Source organism: Nomascus leucogenys, chromosome 4, assembly GCF_006542625.1.
Source record: "Nomascus leucogenys isolate Asia chromosome 4, Asia_NLE_v1, whole genome shotgun sequence".
Classification (NCBI taxonomy): domain Eukaryota; kingdom Metazoa; phylum Chordata; class Mammalia; order Primates; family Hylobatidae; genus Nomascus; species Nomascus leucogenys.
In genome coordinates, this window is record NC_044384.1 from 119,304,783 (window position 1) to 119,316,913 (window position 12,131).

At 43.5% G+C, this 12,131-nt stretch overlaps 1 protein-coding gene across 1 annotated transcript in view; it reads right to left on the minus strand.

The window, feature by feature from the left end:
* GPD1L (glycerol-3-phosphate dehydrogenase 1 like) overlaps positions 1-12,131 on the minus strand; it is a 64,014-nt gene that overhangs the window by 34,448 nt on the left and 17,435 nt on the right. Inside the window, exon 2 of the mRNA XM_012499244.2 lies at positions 8,573-8,750. Within this exon, the coding sequence (XP_012354698.2) occupies positions 8,573-8,750 (178 nt within the window). The remainder of the gene's footprint in view (positions 1-8,572; positions 8,751-12,131) is intronic.

Genomic DNA, 12,131 nt, shown 5'->3' on the forward strand with positions numbered 1-12,131 from the left:
TGGGCACATTAAACAATCAGGGCCAACAAGAAACCAGTAGATGTCTTCTGGGAAACAGATCCTTCCTTGTTCTTCAGGAGTAGCCATGGGTCTTTCCTTGAACAGTGTGGGATGCTGCTGTGAAGTCTGGAACTACTGCATCCATGTTTACAAATGTGAGGGGAGAACCTATGCCACGGGGCTACCATATGGATGAAGCCAACTTTGTGGATGGCAAAGCAGGGGAACAGAGGGAAAAACAGGGCCCTGTTAATATCATGTAAGCTGCTGGTTCAGGCTACACCTGAAGCCAGCCCTACCTGGATCTTTAGTTACAAGAGCCAAAACATTTAGCTTTAAGCTGATTTGAATGACAACCTAGAGTCACTCCCCATAGAGCAGATCAAAACCCAAAGCTCAGCACTTCTCCCTCGTTAGTGGCAGACCCAAAGGCAGGGAAGAAGGCCTATTTGCCTATTTTCCTCTTTGGAAAGGCTTCTCCAGATTGGTAATCTAGGCTAGGTAGTCCACAAGTGGCGAAGGTTTATTACAAAAAATCCACCTGCTACATTATTCCTCTCACACCTGGAGACTCCACCCCCTCCAACAAAGCATTTTCTGATTCTATTGCATTAATTTCCCGATGCAGGCTGGGCGCCATGCTCATGCCTGTAATAATCCCAGCACTTTGGGAAGCTGAGGTGGGTGGATCGCTTGAGGCCAAGAGTTTGAAACCAGCCTGGCCAACATGGCAAAACCCCATCTCTACTAAAAATATAAAAATTAGCCAGGTGTTGTGGTGCACACCTGTAATCCTGGCTACTTAGGAGGCTGAGGCATGAGAATCACTTGAACCTGGGATGGGGAGGTTACAGTGAGCCAAGATCGTGCCACTGCACTCCAGCCTGGGCAACAGAGCAAGACTCTGTCCCAAAAAAACAAAACAAAACAAACAAAAAAACAACCCTCTCGATGCCAACCTACAATTGGCCTGTGTGTCCTTTACTGGCGAAGCTCATCGTTTTGCTCTCATGTGTTTTCCTGTGTCCCACCCATGCTCCCACGGCCTTCACAAGAACTCTGATCACTCCTTCCCCTTCAATACTGGCCTTGCTCAGATGGACATTTATGCACCCTACTCCCTGGTTCATATGAAGCCTGGCCGCCTGACTTTTAATTAAAACACATTCCTCTGGACCTACTGTTTCTCCTCTCCCTCATCCACCTCTAACACATACACACTCCTCCCTTTCCCCCTTTGGGGCATTTTCAACATGGTGAAGTGGAAAAAACACCAGAACCAAAGAGAAAAAATACAGATTTGAAGGTCTGGGTTGCACATCTGCAACTGACCAGCTGTATGACCTCTGGCAAGTGACTCAGCTTCATCGACCTCAGTCACCCCATATGTAAAATAGAGATAAAAATTACCTTTCCGATCTGGCTACCTCACAGAACACCTTCCAATTAAGTAATATGAGTGACAGTGTTTTGAAACTACAAAGACCTTAACAAATGAAAGCGTATTCATCGAAAAATCTACCTGTGTCCTGCAAATCCTTAACTTTTAAGGAATCAGCCTATTCCCATGTCTCTTGCTAAAATACATCCCCAGCCAGGTTCAGTGGCTCACGCCATAATCCCAACACTTTTGGGAGGCTGAGGTGGGAGGACTGCTTGAGCCCAGGAGCTCAAGACCAGCCTAAGCAACACAGTGCGACTTCATCTTTACAAAAAATAAAAAAAATTAACCAGGTGTGGTGGCGAGTGCCTGTGGTCCCAGCTACTTGGGAAGTTGAGGTGGGAGGATCACTTGAGCCCAGGAGGTCGAGGCTGCAAAAAGTCGTGATTGCACCACTGTACTCCAGCCTCAGGGACAGAGTGAGGCCCTGTCACAAACAAACAAACAAACAAACCATTCTCAAGGAAGCTGCTGGCTGGTCAGGAGTTCTTCTGTCTCTTACATTTCTTTCTTAATAAATCAAAGAGGAACCTGCAGGTGGTAGGGAATGTGATAGTCTCTAGGACAACGTGGTTGGGGGCTTATTCTCCTTGGTGGAATACTTAGGGTTTAACCCACAGAAGCAACGTGTACAATGCGAGCTGTATTTTTATGGGTGCATGGTCCATTCACAGAACATTATTCCTCTTACACAGTATCAGAACAAGTTCTCATCAGCTAATGAGATCATGTGAATCTCATCTTTCAGAATAAAACCTTTTGCTAAGCCCCTACCCGATTTTCTGCTCTGAAAATAATCAGGAGCTGCTTTGGAAATGGTGACTGATTTTGTGAGCCTCCTGCCAAAACTCTTTCTGAGGGTGTCCATCATTCCAGATTCTGAAATATGCTGGGAAGCACAACTCAGAACAACAGGTCTTGCCTTTCAATGGCAAGTAGGACAAACAACCCAGAATGAAGACATCAGGGCCGGTTTGCTTAATGCCCAGACTTTCAGGAGCCCAGTGCTCTTAGTCTAAGTTAATAAAAACCTAATAATAAATAAAAATCATTGGAAACAAAGCTGGTGAAGTCTGTGTGGACAAGCCTGAAGGTTCTTTTGTACCTCCTGGATCCACCATCACTGTCCACAGTGTGTGCTCAATGAGCTTTTACCTGTTAGCAACATCTTATTTGCAGTCATCAGAGTGGGCAAGAAAAAGACCTCACTTTCATCATCACAGACTGGTCTCCTCACCCTCCAAAGATGCTATTTTACGGTCGTTAAAACCAATTAGGATTAAAATGCTTTCTCCATTCATTCATGACTATAAATAGGCTCACTGGATCAAATCTGAAGAAAAAACCTCTAAGTAGGAAAATAAGAACAGCTCCTCCCTGCACCAGAAATAATTACTATCAATATTTTGGTACATTCCTTCCAAGGCCTTTTTGAGCCTACAGAAATGTCTAAAATTGTATTTATAGAATTAGAGTAATATTTTATATCTTTTTAATATAGTATTATAAGAATTTTCCTGTTATTCAAATGAAGACTTTTCCCCCTAAAATCCATGAATCTTATTACCAACCCTTTTGTACCAACATCATAGTAATGACAGATAAAACAAGGATAAGCCAAATAAAAGATACCAAGGCTGTTCTCATTTTTATCTAATCTCTTAGGGCCACTACAGTTATTTCTGCTTCAAGTCTGTATGAATCTGCATGCTGAAACAATTCTGGTTCCTAATGAGAATGGTGTGGTTTAACAATAGTCCAGCTGCCGTGGCTGCACAGAGCATCACGGCCGGGCTGTATTGCCAGTCAGCTAACTGGATGCCACGGCAACTCACCTACATTATCTGGGGGATGTGTGTACTCAGATTCAAGACAATACCAGGAGTAAAACACATAGCAATGTCATACCTGGGACGTGGTAGAGGCTCAAAAATAGTGTAATTTTCCTCTGTCTCTTCATTTCACTTGCAGCCAAGATCTCAGGTGAAATTCACATACTTGGCTCTACATGCAGAAACATGACCCTCAGACAGAGGACCTTATCTGATGATTCTTATGTAAATATGCCACTGTTGGTAAGTAAGGCTACTTCTGGAAAAACAGCTATCCACCACCTGGATTCCCCAGTACAACACCAATAATATCAATTTATTATGTACCCCCATGGTTCCCAAAGCATGGCTCCTGAACCAACAGCATCCCCATTACCTGGGAACTTGTGAGAAATGCACATTCAGGGACCCCACCTGAAACCTAATGAATCAGAAACTATAGGAGTGGGCCCATATATCCCTGGGAAGCTCTCCCAGTGATCTGATGAACACTAAAATTTGAAGATCACCAGGGAAAACTACTCCTCTAATGAAATCAAAGAGTTAAACCCAAGGAGGAAAGGAGTAATACTGAGGCTTCACACTGAACTGATATTTTAATTTTCAGAAGGCTTTCAGCAAAAATTAATAGGTATTACCCCAACCCTAGTACCCAAATGTAAATGATTAATTTTTTTTAAGTCTTGCCCTAACCTTATTTCCCATGTGATGCCACCTGAAGCACTGAAACAAAACTCTTCATCCTGGTTTGTTCTTCCTCAGCACTTCCACTACCCTTGGCGTTTATTCAGACCACAAATAATGCCAGGCACTATTCCAGGTGTGGAGGAGACATGAATGAATAAAGACCTATGCAAGAAACTATACTCAAAGAGTTCACAGCAGAGTAAAAAGGTAAACATTGGATTTCATAATTAAAAACTTTTGTGCTCCAAAGGATAGCATCAAGCAGGTAAAAAGAAAACCCACAGAACAGGAGAAAATACTTGTGGAGAAAGGGGACCTGTATCTAGAAGATATAAAGAATTTGTATAACTCAATAATAAAAAGACAATCCATTTTTTAAATGGACAATGGATTTGAATACACATTTCTCCAAAGATATACAAGTGACAATAAGCACAAGATGCTCAACATGGTTAGCCATCAGGCAAATGAAAATCAAAACCATGAATGAGATACTCGCTAGGATTAAAAAGTCAGATAACAGCAAGCACTGGTGAGAATGTGAAGAAATTGGAACGTTCACACACTGTTGTTGATAGGAATGTAAAATGGTACAGCCACTTTGTAAAACAGTCTGGCAGTTCCTCAAAAAGTTAACTCTACTCCTAGGTATACACACAAAAGAACTGAAAACATATGTTCATACAAAACATTGTATATAAAGGTTCACATTGTACATAAAGGTATTATTCATAATACCTAAAGAGTGGAAACAGCTCAAATGACCATCAGCTGTTGAATGGGTAAACAAAATGTGGGACATCCATGCAACAGGATCGTATTTAGCCATAAAAAGGAACGAAGTATTGATACATGCTACAACATGGATGGAGCTTCATAGCATTATGCGAAGTGAAAGAAGCCAGTCACGGAAGACCGCATATTGTAAGAAGCAATTTATATGAAATATGGAGAATAGGTAAATCTATAGAGATAGAAAGTAGATTAGTGGTCACCTAGGGCTGTGGGACAATTGGGGAAAACAGGAGGTGACTATGAAAGGGTACAAGATTTCTTTTCAAGGTGATGAAAATGTGTTAAAATTGACTGCAGTGATGGCTGCCCAGCTATGTAAATATATGAAAAAAGCCACTGAATTGTATGGTCTGTGGATTATATCTCAGTGAAGCAGTTTTTTAAAAAGGAGGCAGAAGATGAGAGGCAATGGCAACTATATTTCATGGGGGTGCTGGAATCTAAATCCTGGTGTCACTGGCTGAAGCTGGAACAGGGAAGCAAAAGAGTCCTCTACCTTGATGAGCTCCAAACACAGGCTCTGGAAATAGAGCTAGAAAGCAGGATCAACCATTTTGCAATTACAGAAAATAATAAGCATTCTTTTTTTTTTTTTAGATGGATCATTCTTTTTTTTTTTAGATGGAGTCTTGCTCTGTTGCCCAGGCTGGAGTGCAGCGGTGCAATCTCGGCTCACTGCAACCTCCACCTCCTGGGTTCAGGCAATTCTCCTGCCTCAGCCTCCCGAGTATAGCTGGGATTACAGGTGTGCACCACCACACCTGGCTAATTTTTCTTTTTTTAGTAGAGATGAGGTTTTGCCATGTTGGCCAGGGTGGTCTGGAACTACTGACCTCAAGTGATCCGCCCCCCTTGGCCTCCCAAAGTGCTGGGATTACAGGCATGAGCCACTGCACTCGGTCCCAAAGTGCTGGGATTACAGGCGTGAGCCACCGCACCCGGCCTTCAGAAAATAATGAGCGTTCTTTTCATTCAGATCTAAAGGGAAATCGCAAACCCAGACGGGCTCAGCTTTTAGTGAGCAGGCAATGACATGGTGAAGTCACTGTAACAGAAGGCTCCTATGTGGGAGGGGCCACATGATGAGTGTGGACCTGGGGAAGGGTCAGGTTGGCAGCAGTTTGGGGGTCTCACAAAGAAAAGGCTCAGTCTGAAGTCAGCACATCAAATGACAGCATAAACAGTGAGCTTGTGTTGACGGAAATGCAACAAACCTCTCCTGCTTGAACTGGAGGGAAAAACAATGATTAAAAACTGGACTTTTAGGTGGCTACCTGAGGCTGCAGGGTGAGGGACTGGGGACATGTTGGTCAAAAATTTCACTTAAACAGGAAGAATAGGTTTGAGAGATCTATTAGACATCAGCAGGGTTCTAGGAGTGAATTCTCCTGCCTCTGTCCACACCCAGTGACCAGAGGTGGGTGCTGGAGTCAGTCATGTGGGGGGCAAGGTCTCTCAACTCCTCTATGTCGATTCCTTCCCTCCCATTCTCCCTGTTCGCAGCACAGGCTCCAGCTTCACAGAACCAGTCAGCAGATTCACTTCCCCCAACATTCCTCGAATATCCACTGTAGGAAAAGCACTGTGCCACAGACTGTGGGTGAAGGAAGAACCAGAAAGCAAGGTCACACACTGAGGGCATGTGGAGGTAGAGAGACAGGTACACAAGGGACTGGCACCAGGCAGCGTGGAAGGAATATAACAATGAAGCATGTAGTTTACCGAAGGGAAGGGGCAACCAATTCTGATAAAAATGAGAAAAGTGAAGCTCAAAAGAGTGATCTGCCCCAAGAATGGATGAGAGATGACCCCAGGGGCCTTCCATTGCAGTGTGAACAGCCACCTCTTTTAGTCTCTCCAGCAGACATTTGGACAACTTAACTTCTAAGCTCACAACTCTAAAGGTTCTTCTTCCCCCGCCAACTGCACCAAGAATAACTGTAGGGAAATGCTGGCTCGCCCAAGTCCAGAGCAGAATGTCATCATTGCCTGGAAGGCAACGGATTCAGCATGCTCAGGGATGCGTCCACCAGCAATCAGTCTGAACCGTAGCCCTTAGCTGTGTGACCCTGCACAAGTTCATTAGCCTCTCTGAGTCTTGGTTTCCTCCATTATATAATCAAAATCATCATCCTAATAGGAAAACCAGTAGTATCAACCTAAGAGGGTTATTGAGAGGATTAAATGAGACTATACGTATTGCTTAGCACAGTGCTTGACACTAACGAACACTGTAACTAAAACTTCCCCACATTTATTGATTTAGAGATCGGTCTCCCCTGCTCAGTTCCTTGAGGAAAGCAACACTGTCTTATTCCTCTTTCTGTCCCCAGCACCCAACACTGTGCTTTGCATGCACAATGCATGCTCATAAGGTTTGGTGAGTGAATATATGCAGTAAAGGGTATTTCGTTAACAAAGGAGATGAGCTTCTTGGGTTAACCATAGGAATCACACAGCCACAACTGTCTGGTTTTCAAAGAGATTATGATAGAAAGCCACAAAGGGGTGAATCTGACAACAGAAGAAGTTCATAAATTCCACTCAGACAAGCAGCAGGGTACACCCTTTTCACTCCCCAAGCTCATTTCTTTTTTCCCCCGCAAGTCAATAGAAGGAGGTCAGGCAATAACCTGTATTTTTCTCTCCCAGACTTAATAAGCTTGAGTTTAAACTGTCAGTCTTACATTTTCCCATTTTCTTCTATCTCCTTCTGTAATTTAGGCCTTGACCCTGACTTTAATTACAGACCATTGCATTAGCTGTCCTAGCAAGCTGATCTCATGCACTTAGGGTACAGCAGGAGCTACTTGGGGAGCACGAGCAACCTAAGGCAAGTTTGTTAGTTCCAGACATGGCTGGCACTTTGAATGCCAAGGAGGAAGCCTGTTAAGGGCTGTACCTCAGAATGTGACTGTATCTGGAAACAGTGTCTTTAAAGAGGTAATTAACTTAAGTCATTGGGGTGGGTCTTTATCCAATATGACTGCTATCTTTATAAGAGGAGATTATGACAGAGACAGGATCAGAGGGAAGACCATGTGAAAATACAGAAGATGCTATCTACAAGCCAAGGAGAGAGGCCTCAGAAGAAATCAACCCTATCAACACCCTAATCTCATGCTCAAAACCTCCAGAATTATAAAAGATAAATTTCTGGAACCAACCCAAATGTCCAACAAGGATAGACTGGATTAAGAAAATGTGGCACATATACATCATGGAATACTATGCAGCCATAAAAAATGATGAGTTCATGTCCTTTGTAGGGACATGGATGAAGCTGGAAACCATCATTCTCAGCAAACTATCGCAAGGACAAAAAACCAAACACCGCATGTTCTCACTCATAGGTGGGAACTGAACAATGAGAACATATGGACACAGGAAGGGGAACATCACACACGGGGGACTGTTGTGGGGTAGGGGGAAGGGGGAGGGATAGCATTAGGAGATATGCCTAATGCTAAATGACGAGTTAATGATGCAGCACACCAACATGGCACATGTATACATATGTAACAAACCTGCACGTTTTGCACATGTACCTTAAAACTTAAAGTATAATAAAATAAAAAAAAAAAGATAAATTTCTGTTGTTTAAGGTACCCAGTCTGGCACTTTGTTAAGGCATCCTTAGCAACGTAATAGAAAACTCATTTTCAGAGTCAGGAAAACCAAAACCAACCAAACCAATTGGTAGTGGAAAGGAACTGGAGGAAAGGGAAGCAGCTTTCCCAGTTCCAAGACCCAGGTGCTGCTCAGCCAAGCATAACTTGCAGAATGAACCAATGTACATTTCACCCCAAAGTCTTACCACATTTTCTGGCAGCTTGTGTCCAGGAAGATATTTTACATTTTCATGGTCATTATTTATGATGTCTGTCAGTTTTCGGCCATTAACTGTTTCTTCAAACACCCACATCTTGACTGTGGAGGCAAACTTCTGAAGTTTCTTGACATTATTACCAATTATTTTTGCAACAGCTGAACCCCTGCAAAAGAAACCGTGGAAAAGAAAAAAATAAACTTACTTGGGCAGGAGAGAAAAAGCATTTGATTAAAATTCAGAAGACTTGTGTTTTGATTCTGATTCAAACACTGAGCCTACTCAAGATGTGATGTGTATCAGCCCCAAGCCATTTGAAACTTAGTTGTTTTCACATGGAATACCACCACCTGTGACCGGGAAAGCACCAGAATTTGGCTTAAGGTCAAAATGCACCACCCCTTGAAACTAGTAAGAATCAACCTATCTTGGAAGACAACGTCACAGGCAGAAGAGAAATCCACCCCAAAGCATGAAAATGACCCTAGAAGGTCTTCAAAGGATATTGAGATGTACCTACAGTAAAATAAACTGTGTCTTGATGAACTGCAACAGGTGCAAGGCAGAATCACAAAGGAAAGACAAGAACCTGAGTGGATTCCAGAAGAGGAGCAAAGGGAGAGCACAGGGCCCAGTTGCTGAGTACTTTGCACTCCCTCCTCCCTGCAACCAAGCTGGCCTCTGGTCCCCAAGCTCCCTTTTCTCTGCATCTCTATTTAGCAAACATGTTCTAGTGACGGCTCAGTCTCCCATAGGCTTTCCTACAGGGGACAAGAATGACCCTGATTTGTTAACATCTGTCCTCCCGACAGCAGTGCGGGTCTGCACGTGGTTGCTGCAACAGAGGAGGTCGGACCAGGCACCTGTGTCCATCTCACAAAAGCCGCTGATGGGGCCACAGTGGGCACTTGATCCTAGCTGAGCCTGTCAGCTTTCCCCTCTGGACTTTCAACTGAGAGACAGTTTGTTTCTTAGATGACTTTCCTAGTGTGAGGAGCAAATGAGAGAATGCAGTAAAGAGCATCTTGCAAATTCATGTGTTAGGGCAGTTGCTACTTTTTCTCACAATTATTCTCAAGACAACTTGATGAGATGGAGTAGGGGGTGATAACAAAAGGCAGGGGCAGCCAAGCAGATGCAGAACATGTTGGAGACATTTATTTTCATCCTTGGATGAATCTGTTATTCTAACCCAATGATAATACATCCCAGCATATAAACCTATATGCTTTAACAACCACAAAAATTCAAATAATTCTAACAGATTATAATTATTGTCCCTTTCCTGACATAGAATGAATAAACTGAACCTGTGGTTCTCAACTTTGGCTGCACACAGAGTTACCTGGGAGATTTAAAAATCCTGAGCCCAGACCACACCCCAGGCCAATGGAACTGGCACTTCTGTGGTGGGATCAGGCATCTGTACTTTTTAAAGCTCCCTGATGACTTGATGTGCAGCCAGGGCTGAGAGCCACTGCTCTGCACAATGATTAGGATTCTCATGCCCTCCTCCCTCACGAAAGAATAGCTGTAGATATCAAGGCTATGCAGCTGTACCTGTGAAATTCTTATTCTATGCCAGCAGGACAGGCTATTAGAAAAATACCCATTAATCCAATTCTCCTACTGACACTTTGTAGAAAGGAGGCCAGGAATCTCCCACCATCATTACGACTTTTATTCTAATCTTAGAAACAGCTGCTCACGTACTCACAGGGAGATAAAGGCTGTGGTTCACAGTGTTCCCTGGCATCAAGTAACTTTCACAAGGTCATAGAGAACAAGTGTGGTTCTGGGGGACTGAGCATCAACTGATGAGGGGCTATGAGACACCAGGAATCTAAGTCTAGTAAACCACTAGACTATTCTATTGGTTTTCTAGTAAACCAATAGAAAAAAAGTGGAAAAATAAATCAGAACCAGGAATCCCTCCCCATGATCTTACTGGAATACACTTGCTTTCCCCTTTACAGCTGCCTCTTGGGGAAGACAAACATTTGCAAACAGAGGCAAACCTGTAGTATCTGCTGCAATGAGTTGGGAATATTTATTTATTTATTTAATTTATTGATACAGGATCTCACTCTGTTACCCAGGCGGGAGTGCAGTGGCGCAATCACAACTCACTGCAGCCTCGACCTCCTGGGCTCAGGTGATCCTTCCAACTCAGCCTCCTGAGTGGCTGGGACTACAGGCACGTGCCACCACACCTGTCTAGAGTTAGGAAAATTTAAACAAACATTGGTACCATTAAGAACTAGGCCCTCCAGACCATGTCTGTACGTCCTTTGGGATTCAATGGGGCTTAAGGGGACAGGATAAAAAAATTAATAAGGGGAATTCCAGTTATTTTACTCTTGGGGGGTCATCAAGACCTCATTCTACTTCATTCCTGGTTTCATCAATAATTTCATTAATTCACTCATTTATCGCAGTCATCAAATATTTACTGAGCACCTACTATGCGTAATGCATTGGGCCAGATGGTGGTAATACAGCAGGGGAAAGGCAATGTGTTCTTTGCTCTCAAAAGCTTACCACCCGCTCAGAGAGATAAATAGCTAAAAAGCATTCATGATGCTGTGTGTGGTAAGAGGTGGTGGAAAGTGGAAGCAGATGTGGTTAGAAGGGTAAACTGCAGTGGACTTCAATACAAAGGATCCAACCGTAATACATGTTGATCCATGACAAGTCTCCCAGGCTCAACCTTCTATTGAGAGAACCATAATGGACAGCCCAACCCAGGGCGCAGGGAGAAGACACAAGGATGGTGCTCAGGAAGACCAAACCCCTGCTGAGAAGCAAAAAAGGCTTCACAAATCAGGGCTGGGAAGAGCAGACACAGCAATGCTTTCCACCCAAATACTCAGCTAACTGCAGACACATGAGTGAGCCCGACCAGCTGATCCATAACTCATAAGCAATCATAAATGCTTGTTATTTTAAGCAGCTGAGTTAGGGGAGAGTGGGCTGTGTTGCAGCAAAAGCTGACGATGCATAAATACAGCATCTTTGACACAACTAGAGGCCACTCCAAGTAATTGTTGGCCAAACTGTTGGATTTGCCACCCAGGGATTGGCAATGTGGTGGGAGGGATTAGGGGCTGGGGTAGTGTTCAGTGTTGAAGGAAGGACGGTGGAATTAAATTCACATATGGAGAGGAACAAAACGATCCTAGTACCTTAAGGCCTAGTTTTGTTCTCTATATATAATTTATACAATAATTTTTTTGGCAAGGGTGGCAGGGAGGCAGGACATGGAGGAGGAGGACCAGAACTTAAAACACTATATTTCATTTTGTTTTAACTCCCTTTGGTATACTCTCTCTGTTTGTTTGTTTGAGACAATGTCTTGCTCTGACCAGGCTGGAGTGCAGTGGTGCAGTCATGGCTCACTGTAGCCTTGACCTCCCAGGCTCAAGGGAATCATCCCATACTCTCGAGTAGCTGGACTACATGTGTGCCACCATGCCCAGCTAATTTTTTAAAAAACTTTTGTAGAGACAAAATCTCTCTATGTTGCTCAGGCTAGTCTTGAACTCCA